Source organism: Spermophilus citellus, assembly GCF_964194105.1.
Source record: "Spermophilus citellus genome assembly, chromosome: 3".
Classification (NCBI taxonomy): Eukaryota; Metazoa; Chordata; class Mammalia; order Rodentia; family Sciuridae; genus Spermophilus; species Spermophilus citellus.
Window position 1 is genome coordinate 128,656,979 of NC_138184.1, and position 20,652 is coordinate 128,677,630.

Below are 20,652 nucleotides of genomic sequence, written 5' to 3' on the forward strand. Positions count from 1 at the left end.
GTTGATGACAGATATTCATGTGATTGCTTATCTGACCAGGGTGGTTATAAACCTGACATTTTATTGAATCATAAAATTTAAATGCTTTTGAAAATTGAACTGTGGAGATTTTTGTTTAACCTCTCATTTTGCAGTTGAGAAAATTCTCCTGGTGAAATGGCAATAGAATGGAGACCAGAACTCAAGCTCCCATCCCACCCTGTTTTATTGACTGTTTTGCATGGAAAATGCTGAGAAATTGTTGTAAACAAAATCATTATTAGATATTGTTGAATGATAAGGAAATCTGTTTCTTCCTGAAATGTCCTCATTCTCAAAGATACAGGTGGGTGCTCATCACCCTATTGTATGCCCATACCACCTCTGTCTTCATCCCAAGAACCTTCCAGAGCCCCTGGACATGGTTTATATGTCTTTTACCAATCTTCAGGTTTAGACCTGTGGTAGCATTTCCTGAGCTTTGATGCTGATACTGGAATTTGTGCTGAAAGCTCCACAACATATGGCATTCTCTTCTTAGAACTTATTTGGAAAACACTGTAGGAAGACTTTTTATTATAGGAAACTTCCATAACAGAAAAGGCTAATAGACTACATTTATCTACTTTATTTTTAAATCTCCCTAATTTTTGAATGCATGACACATTTGTATGTTCACAGGTATAACATGGCCAATGAAAAGTTACTGTCCTGGCTCTGTGCTTTTTCTGCCCTGTATTGACCTAAGTCATCATGTAACAGATTTGGGGAATATTTCATCAGATATTTTAATGCATATTTAATCAAGTGTGAATACATATTTTCCCTTTTTGCACATATGTTCTGTTTTTGAGATGACCTCACTGTTCCTGCTCAGTGTCTACCTGGCCCCACCAGGGTGGCTCTGGCTGCTTCTGTTAACCAAGTGCTATGCTTGGTGGACTCCACTGTCCATAGTCACCTGGCTCAGGTGGCCACCCCTCACACCTGAGGCTTCCATCCTTTGCTTTTGCCCCCTATAAGCAGCCAGACTGGTTATTAAATAAGTCCCCTGCTAATGGATATTTAGGTTACTTCCAGTCTTTTATAAACACTAAAGCAATAAATGTGTATTTTATTTTACATGTATGCATCTCCATATGAGTAAATTCCATGAAGTACAGTTGCTAGATTAAAAGATATATATCTTTATATAGAATATATAATATATGTATCTTTAAATATGTAGAATATACTCATATACATATTTATATGTAAATATAATGTTTATATATTTACATAATTATACCTATATATTTATAGAACATAAATTTATATACTTATATATTTAATCATATAGAATACATGTATATATTTCTATAGGTATTACAAAATTGCCTTCAATGAGGGTTGTACTAACCTACATGCCTACCAACAGTGTACAAAAAAACCTTGCTTTTTCACAAATTTGCCGACAATATTATCAGACTTCTGAGTTTTTAAAGTTGAATCAGTGAAAAATAGCATCTAGGTATAATGTAAATTTTTATTTCTTTTAGGAATAAGCATCTTTGTACTTGAGCCTTTTCTTAGAATAAATTGAATCTTCTGCCCATTTTGTTAGGTTATTACACTTTTTCTGAGAGTTCTGTATGGATTAGAGATCAGGTTTTTTTTAACGATATGTTCTTATGTTCTACCTGTTCTCCTTTATCCTTGGGGGATACATTTCAAGACTCCTAAGTCATGCCTCAAACTGGTGATAGCACCAATCCCCCCATCCCCGAAACACACACACACACACACACACACACACACACACACTGTTTTTACTATACATAAATTACTGTGATAAGATTTAATTTCTACTTGGCACAGTAAAAGATTAACAACAATAATAAAATAATAATAAAATAGAACAACTTTAACAATATATGATAATAAAAGTTATGAGAATGTATATGGTCTTTCTTTCAAAATATCTTACTATACTCACCATTCTTCTTGTTATGATGTGACATTATATAGTGCCTATATGATGAGATGAGTGGGGTGAATGACATAAGCGTTGTGATACCACATTTGGCTACTGACTTTTTGATAATGCGTGAAAAGAGTCATCTGTTTTGGGTGATCCTGGATCATTGAGTTTTGGTGATGTCAGTGGTTGAAGATCCTCCATAGTTAAACATTTTTCATGAAACCTTTTGGAAAAACATTGTAATTGTATTCTTAACTTATCAAAATGTTGCTGCAGAGGTTGGAATCCTGGTAGTCATATGGGTAACTTTAATGTGTTCTATCTGAGGATTGTTATCCATAATTTTGTCCTTTAATGTCTCTCCTTCATTTTCCTTTTCCTCTGTAGATGACTCAACATCTTATTCTTCTTCCTCTTCCAGTACCTCATTCATTATCACTTCTTACAGGCCTTTGATATGTTCTTCCATATTGTCATCAAGCACATACCCAAATCCTTCTCCATCAACTTATCTTGCTGCATGAATGATTTCCCCAGCTACTGTCCCCAGGAAGCATTCAAACATAATTTACAACTCCTCTCCATAAGTTCTTCCTAAAGGCATTTAGTTTCTGGTATCCATTACAGCTTTGATGAATGCTACTGTGCCAGCAGTAGTGAATGATTTCAAGAAGTACATTATGTCCAGATTGTGGTCTGCATCAATTGTTCATCATATGTGACCAGATACCAGGGGTTACATGTGGCCTTGACAAACCAAATTAATTCCCTGGTGAAGGGGCTAAAGGTGTGAGATTGTTTCGGACGTCCACATTTTTATTTTCATAGCAAACAGATTCAGGATGGCCAGGTGCATTATCTAGTATTAATAGGACTCCGAAGTCCAATTCTTCCTCATCCAAGTATTTTTTTTTCATTTCTGGGATGAAGTATATTGGTGGAATCATTCCATAAATAAGATGGCTGTCACCCACGCTTTCTGATTATGTTGCTAGAACATAGGCAAATAATTTTTGTTTTTGTTTTTGAGAGTGTGTTGGTTCTTCATACACTATGCCTAGCTTTATCATATGCCCCACAGCATTGCCTCATAGTGCTGGTTAATCTGCCCATCCACGTTTTATGCCCTTTTGCCTCCTTTGCACTTTTATGAATGTAGGTTCTTTTGGGCATCTTCTAGAAGAGTTTGGTTTTATTGTAGTTGAAAACTTGCTTTCTCCATATTCAACTTCTTCCACTCTTCTAGAAATCTAGTAGCAGCTGCTTCTTCAGCAAAAGTAGATTTTCCAGTAATTGTTATATACTTTATATTGTTCAGTAACTTCTCCAGTAATTTTTATATATTTTATATTTTTTAAGTCCCATTCTATTCTTGAATCTGTGTAACCATCCCTTACTTGAAGTAAATGACTTGGTAGCACTCATTTCAGGATACCTCTTGCTGAAGCCTTTATATAGGTTCAGTGCTTCCTGATGTAATAAAGTGCCATCAATTAAAAACACCTACAGATTTAATGCCTTTTCTATCTTAACTAAGTACTTATATGCTGTGGCCATAACTTTTGTAGTTTGGAGTGTGAAAGTAAAACTAGCACAAGTTTCCTTTTGCTTCTTCACAATTGCATGGATAGAAGATTCATTTTTAACATTGATCTTAGAACCTCAGTACAATTTTCTTCTTTCTTTATTAAGTCAAGAACTTGCATTTTTTGCCCCTAAAAGGAAGCACTTTATAACGTCTTTTTGGCATATCCGCACTGCCAGCATCACTACTTTTGTGCTTCAGGGCCATTATTAAGTAAAATAAGGGTTATTGAACACAAGTACTTATGATGCCATGACAGTAGAATTGATAACCAAGATGGCTACCAAGTGATTAATTGGCAAAAAGCATATAAAACTGAGATGCAGGATAGTAGGATGATTCATGTCTCAGGTGGGATGGGGTAGGGTGGGTGGGTTGGTAACAAGATTTCATCGAGTTGCTCAGAATATTATGTAATTTTAAACTTATAAATTATGATTTCTGGAGTTTTTCATGTAATATTTTCTGATCACAGTTGATTGTGGGTAAATGAAATCACAGAAAGCAAAACTGTGCATGAGGAGGTCTACTATATTGCACATCTGTTGTTTAGTTTTGCTGTTTAGAATCTGAGTTGGTTTATGTATTTTCCTTGCACAGTGTAGTAATTTTTTTATGTAGTCGTAATAATTTTTTTGTTTTGTTTTTTGTTGTACTGGAGATGGGACCCAGTGGTGCTCTACCACTCGGCTGTACCTCTTTCCCTTTTTATTTTTTATTTTGAGGCAGACTCTTTAAGTAGCTAAGGCTTGCCTTGAACTCTATTGATCCTCCTACTTTAGTCTCCTAAGTTCCTGGATTACAGGTGTGAGCCATCTCACTCAGCTAATCAGTTCTTTATAAAAATGCCTCTGGAGTTTGAATCAGGATTGGAAAAGGGAAAGTAAATAGCATTTTTACAACGTTTCAATGATAATCAGTTATTTGAGCTTTTGCTGCCTTATAATCTACTTTGATCTTCTTATCCCCCTTACAGCAGTCTTGTTCTACTAATATTTCCAATTTAATTGTTATCAACATGAAATATTATGTTTTTCTCAAAGAAGACCCTTCTGTATAACAGTTTGGGCTCTATCTCATGCATTAATAACCAACAGCCTAACAGTATGAACTTTATCACTTGTAGTTGACTTTTCTATTGTGTTTGTTAGATACAGACATTCTAGAATGCAACTATTAAAAAAATATATAGGTGAAGGTTGGGAGTATAGCTCAGCATTAGGACTCTTGACTAGCATTCTCAAGGTGTCCTAGGTTTGATCCCCAGTGCCACCAGAAAGAAAAAAACATGTGAACTTGAAATTGAACAAAATTAGGGAGATAACAACTGGAGTTGAAAATGGACACTAGTGTTGATTTTTAAAAATTGTAATTTTAAAAACTGTTGTAGATTATATGCACCATCTGTTACAAATTGTTGTATGTGGATGAGGCTGGTATGATGTGTTGGTGGGGAATACTTTGGGTTTTAAACCAATTCTTGAATACTTCATTATGCTTAGCATATGTGGATGTGCTCCTGGGATATAACTACACAGTGCACTTGTGTACAATCCTATTACAGTAAGGATAATGAATCACTCGGCTTTCTGGATATCATTTCTAATCTTAGAGGATTCGTATCAGTACCCCAGGTGACATCTCCCTGAGCATGAATGTGCCACAAGGTTGTTTCGGATGTAGCCTCAACCTCTGTCCCTCTTTTAGATGCCTTGCTAGTCCTTCACTTATGTCTCTGGACTTATCCTGTGGTCTGAGACTGAAGAGAAGGGAACATCTTTGTGTTCCCCACTCTGTGCCCAGTTGCACCCCATTCTGTTCCTCCGCTACCCATCCTTGCACATACAATTTTATTTCTTATAGGTAAATACCTAGACATAGAATTGCTGGGTCATATGGTATCTTTTTTTTTTTTTTAATATCTTTATGTGGTGCCGAGAATCAAACCCAGCGCCTCATGCACACGGGGCGAGCGCGCTACCACTTGAGCCACATCCCCAGCATCATATGGTATCTTTATAATTAATTTTTTTTGGGGGGGGGTATTGGGGTTTGAACCCAGAGGTGCTTTACCTCTGAGTTATATGCCCAGTCCTTTTTTTTTTTTTTTTTTTAATTTTGAGACAGGGTCTCACTAAGTTGCTGAAATTGGCCTCAAACTTGCCATCCTTCTGCTTTAGCCTCTTGAGTCTCTGGGATTTCAAGTGTATGCCACTATACTTAGCTATAATTAACTTTTTGAGGAATTGCCAAACTATATTCTAAGATGGTCACACTGTCTCACATTTTACATTACCATCAGAAATATTCAAAGTTTCAAACTTCCATATCCTCAACAACACTTGTCTGTTTTTGTTTTTATTTTTAAATTGTAGTTATTCTACTAGGTATGAAGTAGTGTTTCATTGTGGTTTTGATTTGCATTTCCCTAATGACTAATAATTGAGCATTTTTTCATGTGCTTTTTGTCTACTTGTATATCTTTGGAGAAATGTCCACCTAAGTCCTTTGTCCATGTTTTAATTGGGTTGTTTGTGTTTTTGTTGTAGAGTTGTAAGAGTTCGTTACATATTTTAGATAGCACAGCTTTGTCATGATGTTTTCTCCCATTCTGTGGGTTGCCTTTTCACTTTTTTGATTCTCTAAGGCTTCTCATATTTTCATTTAGTTCTTTACACGTAGTTTTCTTTAGCTTTTTGAGCATATTTTTTAAATAGCTGATTTATAGACTTTCTACTGAGTCCATGTTTAGGCTTTATCAGGGGTAGACTTTGTTGATTGCCTTCTTTCCCCTGTGTATGGACGACACTTTCTTGTTTCTTTGCAAGTATTGTAATTTTTTTGTTGAAAGATTGGTATTTTAAATAACACAATGTGGTAAGCCTAAGAATCATATTTCCTCTTTTCCCCATGGTTGTTTGCTATTCGTACTTAAAGTAATTTTTCTTTTTTGTTTATTTACTTAGTGTCTTTCCTGAACTAATCCTGTAAAGTCTATTTTCTTAGATGTAGGTGGCTAGTGAACTCTACTTGGTGAACTTAAGGGTCAGCTAATGATTAGGTATATTTCTTTAAACATCTGAGACCAGTAAATATTTCAGCCTTTGTCAAGGGGCTCTGTGTGCATACTGGAGCTCATCCTTTTTTTTTTTTTTTAATTGGTTGTTCACAACATTACAAAGCTCTTGACATATCATATTTCATACATTAGATTGAAGTGGGTTATGAACCCCCAATTTTACCCCAAATGCAGATTGCAGAATCACGTCGGTTACACATCCACAATTTTACATAATGCTCTATTAGTAATTGTTGTATTCTGCTACCTTTCCTATCCCCTACTATCCCCCCTCCCCTCCCCTCCCATCTTCTCTCTCTACCCCATCTACTGTAATTCATTTCTCTCCTTGTTTATTTTCCCATTCCCCTCACAACCTCTTATATGTAATTTTGTATAGCAATGAGGGTCTCCCTTCATTTCCATGCAATTTCCCTTTTCTCTCCCTTTCCCTCCCATCTCATGTCTCTGTTTAATGTTAATCTTTTCATCCTTAACACTCTGCGTTAGCCTTTGCCTCCTTCCTTCAGAGTCAAGGTCAGTCTAGAGATAAGAGCCTCAGGTCTTACCATGCTTTTCCTGAGCATGCACTGAGCTCTGCACATTTATGTGTCCTTCTAGATGTCCTGGAATATGTCAGTTTTTCAAAGCTGTGTGAATATTTTATTCCCCAGACTTTTGTTTGCCTCAGTTGTTATCCACTACTTTCAATAATTTCAAAGTTAAACACTTGCCCATAATTGTTCTCAACAAACACTCCCTGAGGGTAAAACAGTCTAGTTGAAAACAGTCTTGCAAGCAAGGTCTTCCAGTGAGTCAACAGACAAGTCAAAAAATGGCCTTTGTTGGAATAAAGTTTTGAAAGAGCTCTAGCTTTGTTTTACTCCCTGTGATGGCTGCTAGGATGCACTAGGATTGCAAACTGCCAAGGAGCCAGGGAGTAGGGATGCATCTGGCCCAAATTAAAATGTCACAGAGCTTACTGTTCTTACTAGGGTATGGTCATTTTTTGTGATTAGGTATTTCTTGAGTTCCCACAAACCTTTGGTTAGTTTCTAGAGTTCATAAGAAATTGATTCAGATAATTTTTGCCATTTTTTTGTTGCTTTTATGTAAGATAGAGATTTGTAGGAGTTATTTACTTTGTCATTTTTATTGACATACCTTTGGATTTACTGACATGCCTTTGGGTTAGGAATTTTCCGTTGTTTTGATTTTCCTGTAGTTTCTTTTTACCTCACTTTTTATCTTGTCAAAAGTAGTATACTTTCCTCATAACCTCAGAGTTACTCAGACTCAATTATACTATGTTGTCTAGAAATCACCTTCTTCCTGAAACTATTACCTCTGACTTCAGTCTGACTGATTTCTCTGTAGTTCTGCTATTTAGCTACCATCCTATACTTCTAGATTAAGTGCACTGTTTTTGTCTTTATGGGGGGGGTTGGGGGGGGTCCAGTTGACTTTTTTGTTTTACGTTTTCATTCTCATTTTGTTTTTCTCAAAGTGATATGTGACAGAGTTAAAAAAAAAATGCTCATGGGATTCAAGTCAAATGACCTCAGAGTTCTTATATGTCTTAAAGTGTGTATATTTTAACCTTTTGTTTATTTCATAATTTCAACGCATTTAGAATTCTGTCTTAAAATAGCTCTCCCATTGGAAGATTAAAGATGCTTCTTTTGGGGGCTGGAGCTGTGTAGCGCAGTGGTAGAGTGCATGCTTAACACATGTGAGGCACTGGGTTCGATCCTCAGCACCACATAGAAATAAATAAAGGTATTGTGTGTATCTACAACTTAAAAAAAAAAAAAGACACTTCTTATGCCCAGTGTTACTAATTCTAAAAGTCTCATCCTTTCAGATTCTTTGTGAGTAAACTTGGTCTCTTCCACTTTGGAACTCTAAGGACCTTTTTTAAAGCATTCAATGTTATGAAATTACATGATCTTATTTAAATTATTCTTCATTCATTCTGCTTAGCTCTCAGTAGATCGTTTCAATTTGAAGGCATATTTTTCTTCTGCCCAGGGAAATTTGTTTATTATTGTTATAATTTTTGAAATGTCAAATTAATTGCTTAAATTATCTCCATGGCCTTTCTATTGAAATTTTTATTTTAGCCACTATGTTTTTAATTCTTGTGTTCTTTCTTTTTGGTTTACTATCTCTTTTTTATTTATTATTTATTTTTTAGTTGTAGCTGGGCCCAATACCTTTATTTTATTTATTTATTTTTATGTGGTACTGAGAATCTAACCTAATGCCTCACACATGCTAGGCAAGCGCTCTACCACTGAGCTACAACCCCAGCCCCACTAGCTCTTTTTTCATATTTTATCCTGGCTCCACTGATGCAGTATCTTCTCAGATCTTGTAAGGATATAAAATTGAAATATTTGAATAAATGTTTTTCTAATTAGCTCTGTAATCTTTGTTTTTAAGTTTTTCTATTCATGCTGCTGGTTTCAAAAGCTATAATGCCCCCTAATAGTTCTTTTATTTCTTTTTCTTTTTTTGAATTTTATTCATTGTTTACTGTATAGCTCAATATTCAGCTTAGACTGAATTCAGAAGTTTGAAAGTACTATTACATGCCATACCATTTTGCAAAGGTAATTTACCCACAACTTAAATTCACCCTATTTTTATTAATTGTATCTACAGATGCTGAACTTGTTTCTTTTTCTTCTATAGTTGACTCTGTCCCTCAGAATCTTCAGCATCTTTTGTTTCTTTTCTTTTAAAATTTTTCCCTGTTCTCTTGAATGTGGGGCAGTGTTGACAGTTTCTCTGTTGTGTGTCAGTGATCTGTTCTCCCCACCATGACAGCTGAGTGGTAGACCACTTAGCTTTGCTTTATAGGGTTTGAGACCTTGGGTGTCCCAGTGCTTGAGTGAATAGGACTTCACTTGGGGCATTCATATCCATATCACGCTCCTCAGATACCTGGTTGATTTCTGAAAGAAGGCTATCCTTTGCTCTGTGACCAACAGTGGAATCCTGCCTCTCCTGGCAGGGCTTCTATGCGTGCACCTGTTCCCTGGGGCTAGCTCCCAGCTATTCCCCTGTGTCCCTGACCTCACCTTTGCTTCCATGCCTGCTGACTCCCAACTGGAGACCCTAGCTGTCCCTGACTCTGTAGATCTATTGCGTGTTGCCATTCCTTTTTCTATTTTCCATAGATTTGTTAACATCTCAAAAAAATGGGAGCTCCCACTTTTTCTCCTTTTACTAACTGAGATTTTGTTCTTTGTTAATGTCATTTCTGTAGGCTGCAGGTCAGAGTGATGTCCATCTTTTCAAGGTGTGATATTTTCAACGAGCATATCTTGTCTGATTTTTTTTCCCTTGAGGGTTTAGTTCATTCCCCTGGATAGGCCATATGAGAATCTTGCCCAGAGTTGGAAATTATCATGTCATGTAAAGCTGCTAGGAGAATTTATTTGTTAAAATGAGCTTGGGACTCCAGTACTAAGGGAGTCTTGACCTGCGGTCTGGTCATCACCCACAGAAATTCACAGACTGGATTTGGCACAGGATTTATGAGGATTCATCCAGAAATGAGCTGAGCTTCATCATGTTTTCTTATGTTCTTTTGCTGTTAGAAGGTGGGCAGTGCTGTGTGATTCTGCTCTACAGGACCGCAGCTCTCCCATGTGCTATGGTCTAGGCTGAGCTCCTTTAGTCAGGGGAAACACATACTTCCTGTCTCTCTCTCTCTCTCTCTCTCTCTCTCTCTCTTTTTAAAGAGAGAGAGAGAGAGAGAGAGAGAGAGAGAATTTTTTAATATTTATTTTTTAGTTTTCAGTGGACACAACATCTTTATTTGTATGTGGTGCTGAGGATCGAACCCACCGCCGCGCACATGCCAGGCGAGCGTGTTACCGCTTGAGTCACATCCCCAGCCCATACTTCCTGTCTCTTCTGCTCACCTTCTTAGCCTGAGAGAAAGTCTCCCTAATTGAAGATAGTAGAGGGATTTGGGTAGAAAACCAGTAATTTCCACCATAGCACCTGATGTTGTACTTATGCTGAGAAAGATTTTCTGGTGTGAGCTGACAGGTTACAGTCTTTTCTACAGTGAATACTTGTATGAGAGGTTAGTGCAAGGGGACCTCCTGGGAGGATGCCTCTCCGAGTCTGTACTTGAAACTGGCAGTGCAGCCTGACACAAGTGGAATGTTGTGGCTGAGTTTTCCCAGGGGTCCTGTGTCCTCTGGGGCAGCGCTCCTGCCACCTCCTCCCCTGAATGTACACATAATCTTTCATTAAGAAGCATCTGATGGGGCAATTGCTGCACATGGTCACTCCCTTTTCTTTTGTATTCATGGGTATTTGAACTATACTTAAGCCATAGTATCATTTCATTTGTAAATACTAAACTCCACTTGGAAAATTCTGTAATTTTGAGGGTTTTTTTTTTTCAATCATTTTCTAAGCATTTAATGAACACCTGCCGGATAGTCTCTAAACTGTTGTAATTCCACAAACTTACTAGAAAAATGCTTCAAAAGTACTTTCTGCCAATTTCTATTTAACATGTACATTGTACAAATATAGGTTGAACATCTGTAATAGAAAAATTTCATATTTCTGATTTTCAGATTAGGGATACTAAATCCTTGAAGTCTATAGAAATATCCCCAAATCTGAAAAACTCCAAAATTGGAAATGCTTATGGTCCCAAGCATTTCAGACAAGAGATACTCAGCCTTTACTCTTACAAAAGGATTTTTACATGATAAAACATGTAGATTTTAGAATTTAAAAAGAGTGAGTATAACATTCAAAGAAGAGTTCTGTTTTCTTTCCTCCTTCAATTGCTGATCCTAGGACCTCTTGTGGGCATTCACCCTGCTTTGGAGAGTGTTGGCTGGGCTACATGGTGTGAAGTAAAGAGAACCTGTTCCCAGTAGTTCCCAATCAAGTGTGGAGATAGGTGGTGGGACAGGGAAAAGTGTGCCCAGGACAAGGCAGGCATGTAACTGGTTTCTTCTCAGGACATGCATAGAAGGAGGAGGATAACCTAAGGCTTCTCAAAACATGGTTTTGTAAAGAACCAAGGCAAAATACAAACCAGAGTAACTGGACTCATTGTCCTAGGTGAAGGCTGACCTTTGGTCACAGGCTATGCAGCGACTTAGAGAAAGAGGCTGTGCTTGTCTTTGCATGACAGCAAGCAGTCCTGGCATAAGGCTGTATAACTGTCCTGGATGCTGTGGTCCAGGGCTGAGTTTCTATATCCTCCAAGGGAAGCCAGGGAACACACCCACCACCTGTCCCCTTTGCTTACCTTCCACCCTGACAATCAGTTTCCCTAACTGGAGAAGGTAAATGGGACTTGGGTAGAAAACTAGTAATTTCCACCATAGCACCTGATGTTGTCGTTTGAGAAAGACTTTTTGCTGTGTTTGCCTGAAGGAACTGACAATGTGCGGGTAGCTCTGGGTATGGATTAGTCTGGAATGGCTTTCTTCACACAGATGCCTAGTTAAGCTGATGAGTGTTATAGTATGCAGATGATTGTCTTTCCATCATACAGCACACCAATGACCACCCTCACAGGTGAGATAATTTTCTTCTGTGTTCCAGGTCTCAGTGGTCCTTAGTAGTGGCTCCATCCGTGTGGCCATGCTGGAAGAAAGCGGGGAGCGGGTTCTCATGGAAGGGAAACTCACCCACAAGATCAACACGGAGAGTTCCCTCTGGAGCCTCGAGCCAGGGAAGTGTGTTTTGGTAAGTGTGGGTATGTGTGTGCAGAGCTGCCAGGTAGGTTTCGAACTTGATGTAATACCCCTTGACCCAGTCTTTACATTTCAACAGCCAGATCTTGACATTCATGCAGTCAGGGCAAATGGAATTTCTTGAGCATTTCTGCTTACTGCTCAGAGTGCACCTTTGTGGGTCTTCCCATTTGCAGCCTCAGCCTTCAGGGTCTTGGTTATTTCGTATATGTAACACAAAAACAAGTACACTGAAAAAAAAAAAAAGTAGGTTGAATTTTTCCAAATGCCATTCTAGTGGGTGAGAGCTAATAAATTCAGATAAAGAGGTTTATTTGACTAAGTGATTCTCACCCAAAAGCTGGTAAAACATGACTTAAATGTTGGAACAGTGAAATTAAGTTGTAAATTCAAATTAAGTTGTAAATTCAAATGTTATCAATTAACAGTCTCCCACAAATTGGGCTGCACACCTGAGCCAGGTATGTCAGCTGCTAAGTCGCCTCTGGCAACTCTGATCCCTGCTAGCAGAGATTGTATGCTACCTAAAAAGAGGTTTCCTGCAGGAAAATTGGTGCATGATGTATTTTGAACTAACTTTTTGTTTCTTCTTTCCTTCTATGGAGGTGCTTAAGTGGAGCATGGTAGAGATGAAAAGAAAAATATAGTTTCAAACCAAAAAAACCTCAAGGTTTTATACAAATATATTCTTTATATGTGCAAAGTGTTCAGTAAAAAAAGAAACAAGGATCTTTTCAATTTCTGTAAGAGGTACTCAGTGGTGGTGGACCTGTCTGGGCCATCCTGGCTGGTGTCAACAGGGCAGAGAGCATTGTAGACCCATAGGCACTCTGTCCTGGCTGCCTGCATGTTAAGAGGGAATACATGGTCCAGGGACTAAGTGGGGAAGGTGCTGTCAATGCCCTAGCTCCATCTCATCATTAATCCTGGAAAATGGTGCTTATTGTGGGTTATGTAGGGATACCCACTGACCCAAGCACAGATAGCAAGTGCTCAGTGCTGCCAGGGCTGTGGCTTGCTCTCTCACCTAAGGTCCTTTGTGAGATATGCAGAGTTTCCAGCAGTGGGACTGGACTCTGCCTGTCCCTGGTTCTGATTTTCCCAGGCACCCAGGCACACCTCTGCTCACAGAGGTGATACTCATGGGGTCTGGCACAGGGCTCCAGGCAGCCTTGTACAAGCCAAGGTAGTTCAATTTTTGTTTTATATCTTACTCTGTCCCACATCCTGTGCTGAGGTAGCATTCAGCCAGAAAGAAGAAAGTGCTCTTCTGTTCATGAGTGCTGTGACAGTGTGTCAGTTGACTCTTTAAAGGTTGACTTTGGGCATCAGCTTGACTGGCTTGTAAGAACTAGTAAATATTTACAGATATGTCTGTGAATATATTTCAGAAAATTGGCATGTTGGTTAGAAAACTTGAAAGGGGAAGACCTGCTCTGAATGTAGGCAGCACCATCCGGTAGGCTGGGGCCCAGATGGAAGAAAGGAGAACATCTTTCTCTCTGGCTCTTCCTTCCTGAGTGGGCATACTTTTCCTGCCCTTGGACATCAAACTCCAGGTTCTTCGGTCTTTGAACTACAGGACTTGCACCAGTGGCCCAACAGAGGGCCCTTGGGCCTTCAGTCTCTGACTGTATCATAGGTTTCTCTCAACCTGGGCATCTGGTTTCTTGTACTAAGTAACTTTAGCTTCCCTGGCTTTCCAGAATGCAGATGGAACTTTTTAGCCTCTGTTATCATGTGAGACAATCAAATAAATGAAACACACCCCCCCCCCCCCCACACACACACACACACAGCGGTTTGGTTTTGTCTCTCTGGAGAACCCTGACTCATAGAGCTCTTATCATCCTGGCAGCTTAGTCCCTTATCCCTGTACCAAACCATATAAAACCTGGGTATCAAGGCAGTACTGGATAGCTGCAGGCTACAGCCTCCTGTGAACACGACTGACTCCTTTCTGTTGAGTCCTGTTTGACATTCAAGTATCCTCACAGCCTGTACTTCACCCGGGCTTTGCACAGTTGTTGAGGTTTAAGAATGTGAGCAACACACTGACTGTACTGGCCACCTGAACCATACTGGGTCTTTGTGACTCTAGGGCCTCTATCCCAATGTACTGTCTGGAGCAGCCCTGCCTCCTGCCTTTGGTTGTTGAACTTTCAACAACCTTTCTTCTTTTTCCATCTGGGCCCCAGCCTACCGGATGGTGTTGCCTACGTTCAGAGCAGGTCTTCCCCTTTCAAGTTTTCTAGCCAACATGCCAATTTTCAGTGCAGAGTGTGGGGAAGGTCTCAGTATTCTGAGTAGTCCCTCTGTGAGTGGGGATTCCTTGGCAAGCCCTCCTCACGTGGTCTACTGCACTTTGAAGCTGATAACTTCCTCACCTGTGACAGTTATGACCGACATTTGTGACTGGTCTCTAAGCCCATAGCCATGATATTCAAAACTTGTTGGAGTTATAATCTGCCAGAGATTCCTTTTACTTTACATTATTTCTGTAAAATATGATTATTACAATATTGCTCACCTCTTAAGGGTTTTCATTGCTAGAGGTGACTCTGACTTCTTCATGGATATTTCAAAGCCATGTTACTTTTTTTGAGTGTCTTATAAACTTGTGTGTACAAATACAAATGGAATAAGATATAGTCAGATCCCAAAGCATTAATTTCTAATACTAATGGTCATCATTTATTGAACATGTTGCTGAGCCAGGATTCAGGTGAGGTGCCTTACAATGCTGTTTGGCACTTTGCAAACTCGTTTTACAGGTTATGATATTGAGATTCTAAGATGGTAAGTAGATGTCCAGGGGTGGAGGTAAGCCATGAAGCCACACCTGCCTAATCCTAGAGGGCTCCTTTCCTGGGGGAAGGCTGTTACTGTCAGTGGATAGCATTATATTTCTATCATAGTTTCACTTTGAACTACAGAACTTGCACCAGTGGCCCATGGGCCTTCAGTTTCTGACTGTATTATAGGTTTCTCTCAACCTGGGCATCTGGTTTCTTGTACTAAACAGGGTCTACAGAAAAAGGAGTCATGTAGAGCATCATAACCCTCTTGCAATGGCTCTCCCATCAGCTAGGTCCCAACCTGCACCTCTGACTGGGGTGTAGAGCTCTGCCTGACTCTCCCCATTCCTGACCATATAGCCCCAGCATAGTAAATGTTGAGTGTTAAGGAATGTTACTATTTATGGGAGCTGAGGGCTTACTGTGTTTTTTATTTAATTATTTATTTATTGGTGACTTTTTGGGGCCAGATTTGTCTTCTGATCTTGTATCTGAGATAATATTGTAAATCAGTAAGCAGATTGTTTTGATTCATGAAGATCCTGATTACCTTCCATATATTACACTGCATCTGCTGTATGGGATCTGACACAATGTCTCCCCTGAGCATGTGGATGCAGAGAGGGGGTTGCTAATGATTGGGGGCTGGCTTTGGACCATCACTGTAGCCTATGGGAGGCCATCCTCACACATGATTTGAATTACCTCCCTGGCTGGTAGAGAGGCACTTAGGCACATCCTGTGTCCAGAGCTTTCCCCACCCTTCTCAGGTCTGAGGGCTTGTCCATGCGGAGGCGTGTCTGGCCACTACCCCAAAGACCCAAGCGTCACCCTTGACCTTGGGATGCTGCCCCCCTTAATTTTTTGGATCGGATTTTCCCCAGAATTTTTTGTTCCCCAATAAAAATCCACTCCCTGGCGTGTTCTCTCTCTCGCTAGCCTCTTTAGCAAACCTCGCTACCACAATAGGTGGCTGGAGGCTGGAGTTAGGAGGAGCCGTCCTGGAGCTGGTTTAAAGGTAATTAGGGTCTTGTCTCTTTAATTCAAAACTCCCTAGAGATTTCTCACGTTTCAAACCTTCATTCATGAAGCTGGCGCTGGTTGAGGGCTAAAGTAGCCTGTAGACTTCTTTTCTTGTCCTTCAGACAAGGCAGAGTGCCTGGCCTGATTGATGTCCACATTAGTTGGCTAACTTATCTTTAAAATTCAGACCTCTATAGGCACAGATTATAGTCAAGGAGATGAAGTCAAGGGTATGTTCTATGGACTCCAGAAGATATTTTATGACAGGACCTTTTTGCTGGTGTGATTAAGTTAAAGACCACAAAATGAGAGTTTCCTGGGTTACCTGGGTGGACCCTAAATCCTGTGACAGGTATCCTTATAAGAGACAGAAGAGAAGACACATATAGAGAAGGCATATGAAGACTAGGCAGAGACTTGAGTGTTGAGGCAATAAGCCAAGGAATGCCAACAGCCTCCAGAAGCTGAAAGAGGCAGAAGGGATCCTCCCCTGGAACTCTCAAAGGAGCACAGTCCTGTCAACACCTTGTTTTGTGATTTCTTTGCCTCCAGAACTATAAGAGAGTGGATATTTGTTTTTTACATCCCCTCATCTGTCATAGCACCTTCTTTTTGTCATAGCAGCCCTGGAACACTTGTGCAGGGCTCCCCTTGCAGCTGCTATGAGGAGGGATGGTATTTGGAGTCATCACTATCACTCCTAACTTTACAGTAAGAGCTTCTGACCTTCTCACCTCCTTAAAGGTGAGTGCAGACATGCCACTGGCTTATTAACAATTTCCACGTGGACTGCTTCTCTTCTCCTGTGCAGTGGATCCCATACCACACAGCCAGGGCAGGCAGGGGTGGCAGCTAAAACCGTGTGACAGCTCTTGCCTCCCTCCCTCCCACACTTGAGAATGTTAAATGAGACTTCTTGACTCAGGCAAGCTACTTGCCTGGTTATGGCGATATAAAGTCAGCCGTGGCAACAGCGCCAGCTTCTTTTCCTGATGTCTCATTCAGTCCCAGAAGCTAGGCACTTGGCTTGTACATTGTCTTCATTTCTTCCTCCATTTGGGAGATGATAGGCTGCCCTCCACACTGTGTAAATGGTTGTAGGTGGGTAGCCACTCTCTGCTGCGGGGGTGAGGGGTACTCTCAGGCATGTCTATATTGAAAATGGTGGTAGAAGCTACATAGGAGGAGATGGCCATTTCACATGCACATCTTCATGTACTGACAATAATGTACACACAAAGCCATTTAACATTGGTGAAGTAGCTCTAGAATATTCTTTGAGGAATTAAACCTTGAAGCTCAGGCTTTAAAATTCACTGCAATGTATTTGTTTATGATTTTTGAACCATGTGAGTATTTTTATATAAGCTGCACTCCCTTCCCTCCTCCTGATTGAGATGATTTCATGAAGTTATTATTTCTCAAAAGTGGAATTCCAGGGTAATTACAGTCTATGAGCCTTTTGCTGTGGCTCTCCCTAGAGGATGGATTGTTACTGGAGTGTTGCCAGTGATGCATGTACCTGCATCCCCATGTAACTATAGACATGGATTTCTCAAATGCCCATATCTTTACTAGTTTATCTGGACACCACTAGTTGTTCCAGTTGGCTTTCTTGTGAAGATGAACTGGTCCATTGTCTATCTTTCCTGGTTGATGAGCCATTTTCCCTTCTTGGATAATCTTTCCTACCCTGTGAGTCTGTCCTTATGGATCACTAAACAGACTTCATAAATTCAGAGTAGAAGCTACAGATTAAATTAGTTTAGCATTTTTGGCAAGAGCCTTAAGCCTGGGAATTCTTACATGAAATGAAATGTGAGCCCTTGTGTCTTTAATGTGAACACTGTCTCCAGGGCATTATAGTGTTTCCAGGCATTACAGTACTTCACATTGTGCCCATCCCTGGATTCTAATAGGGAGGAGCTAAGGCTTAGGGATTGCACAGAAGGTAGTGGCCCACGGTAGCCTGTCAAGAGTAGGAGCAGGATTATTTCCTGCAGTGCTGGCTTAAGGTACTTCCTGAAGTGCCTATGTGGACAGGCCCATAGCCCCTCTTCTCATGCAGTGGGATGAGGGGATGGGTCGTAGTTTAGCATTGCCCCATCATCCCTGGCACTCAGAATATGAAGGTTTTCTGCTTCCTTGGGTAAAGCTATGTGCCTTCTAACTACACCCAGTCCATGGCCATGTGGCCCACATCTTTTCTGTGGTTGGTATCAAACCCAGCAAGGACCCCTGCCATGCTCTGTCAATCCACCCTGTTAACTGCCCTTGTTCCAAGGTGCCTTCCTGGAAGGAACATCCCACAACATTCCCATTGGCCCAAACTCGATCACACAGGCAGCTGTGAGGAGTAAAGCCGTCCTCACTGGGCACATTGCTTCCCTGAATAGAAATAAGGTTCCGTTACTAAGGAAGGAAAGGGATATAAATGCTGGTGAGTCATCAGCACAGATCGGGGGATGCTGAGGTAAGTTTATTCACGTTGAGGGTGAAGTTTCTGTGAGGACATTTTGGGAGCACTGTTCAGCCAACAGTCTGGGTTCCTCAGAGAAATGGATTGTGGGTGTAGGACCAGATAGATAAAAGAACATGGGGTGTCTTATAATACTGAAAAAGAGAACGTTCCCAGAAAATGGTGGGTCCAGAAGTTTACAGTGACCTCCATGGACCTCATCTGGGATCGTCGTACTCCAACACAGCGAAGGATAGCTTTGAGCAATTGTCTGCACCGTGAAGAAGCAAGGGATCCAGGAGGCAGTGCTGACAGCAGCAAGACAGATGGCTTCCTTATAGAGGAGAAGGTGCTACTTCAGTAGAGCCCATGCCACCATCAGATGTCCCAATGTTTGTGGGAAAGGTAGGACCAGACAGGAATCCTCACAGGGGTTCTGAGGAAGACAAGTTTGCACCTCAGTTACTGTATGGCAGGTGGCCCAGAAGAGCACCTCCTCAAGGTGCCTGCAGGTGAACATATGCAAGTCCAGCTGGGCATACACAGTCGCGTTCATTGGTAGACACCAGATGAGATAGAAGGATTATGTAAATGTTTCAGATCAAAGTGGGTAGGAAGGGTCCTGTCCTGGAGGGAAGATGAGGCAAAGTTGTTACCTCAGAAAACTCTTTACCGTTAGGAAATACTGTGGGCAAAGGGCAGGAAGTGGGTAGAGCTCTGTGGTAGAACTCTCACCTAGCATGCATGAAGCCCTGGGTTCTATCTCCATTACCAAGAAGGGAAAATAATAGGGCAGAGAGCCAAAACATTCAGCTTCCTCTTAAATGGTTCAGAAAAGCCATTATGTTTGTTTTATATGTTCATATATTACACATACAAAGCTGGACAGAGTGTAGCCACGCAACTGCTAAACACCTGTATGACTGTCTTTGTACTTATTTTGTTGTAGCAACTTACAAATTTGAAATTATTTCCAAATAAAAGTTTAAAAGGGCTGGGGATGTAGCTCAAGCGGTAGCGCGCTCGCCTGGCATGCGTGCGGCCCGGGTTCTATCCTCAGCACCACATACAAACAAAGATGTTGTGTCCGCTGAAAACTAAAAAATAAATATTAAAAAAAAAAAGTTTAAAAAAACATGAGCTTATACTCTGAGCCCACCAAAGGAAACTCAGCATCATTAGGGGAATGAAATCACAACGACCGAGAGATGCCTCTTTACCCCCATGAGAATGGCTACTGAGAGGCCAAAGGTGCCATCCTGGAGTAGCTACGGTGCTGGCCACAGCTCTTGCACTGCTGGTGAGCGTGGACACCATGTACCAGTATGGACACAGCCTGACACTGCACTCTTGGGTGCCAACCAAGGAAAAATGGAAGCATGCAGATTTTCACAGCAGCTTCTTATCTAATTGCCAAACCCTGGGAACACCCACGTGAACATGGACAGATGTGTGGTCACCTGCATCATGAAATAGTCTGGCCAGATGTCAAAGCCTACATACTCAGGGAAGGAAGTACAGACACAAGGCTGCAAGCTATATGATTCTTTGTAATGACATTCTGAACACTGACAAGATGGACACAAGATGAACATCATAGGCTGAGGTGAAGGGGAATAGGGTGCCTAGGGTATAGGGGTTTACAGTGGCTCAGGGAGATGTAATATCAAGCGGTGAGTTACTGTGTGCATACTATACCACCACAATAGTGACTTGTTATAAAAAGTCACAAAATGTTAAAACAAGTCAAATACTAAGCAAATCATCAGACTACTTGTCCAAGGGTGTTGTCCTTAGCTAGGGACCTGTGAAGTCCATTCTGGGAACATTTCTCCTCTGTCCTTTTGACCCCTGTGCCCCGCCCCCCATTCTGGCCCAGGTATCAGAGATGGCTTTGAAAGATCTGTGTACTCTGAACCCTTGAGTAGTTTTGAAGATTAAATGCCCCAAGATTTAGATCTGAGGCCTCCTAGAAGTACCCTCCAAGGAAAGTATTTAAATATGGGAAACAAGAGCAGTTATGTAGAATGTAAGGAGATTCCGA

The 20,652-nt window shown here is 40.6% G+C and overlaps 1 protein-coding gene across 2 annotated transcripts in view; it reads left to right on the plus strand.

The window, feature by feature from the left end:
* The window catches only part of NUDCD3 (NudC domain containing 3), a 108,375-nt gene that overhangs the window by 75,173 nt on the left and 12,550 nt on the right, over positions 1-20,652 (plus strand). For both annotated transcript variants that reach the window (XR_014020963.1, XM_081285285.1), the window contains exon 4: positions 12,178-12,321. Coding sequence is in view for 1 of the 2 variants with exons in the window: in XM_081285285.1 (XP_081141411.1) it covers positions 12,178-12,321 (144 nt within the window). In the remaining variant the exon portion in view is untranslated. The remainder of the gene's footprint in view (positions 1-12,177; positions 12,322-20,652) is intronic.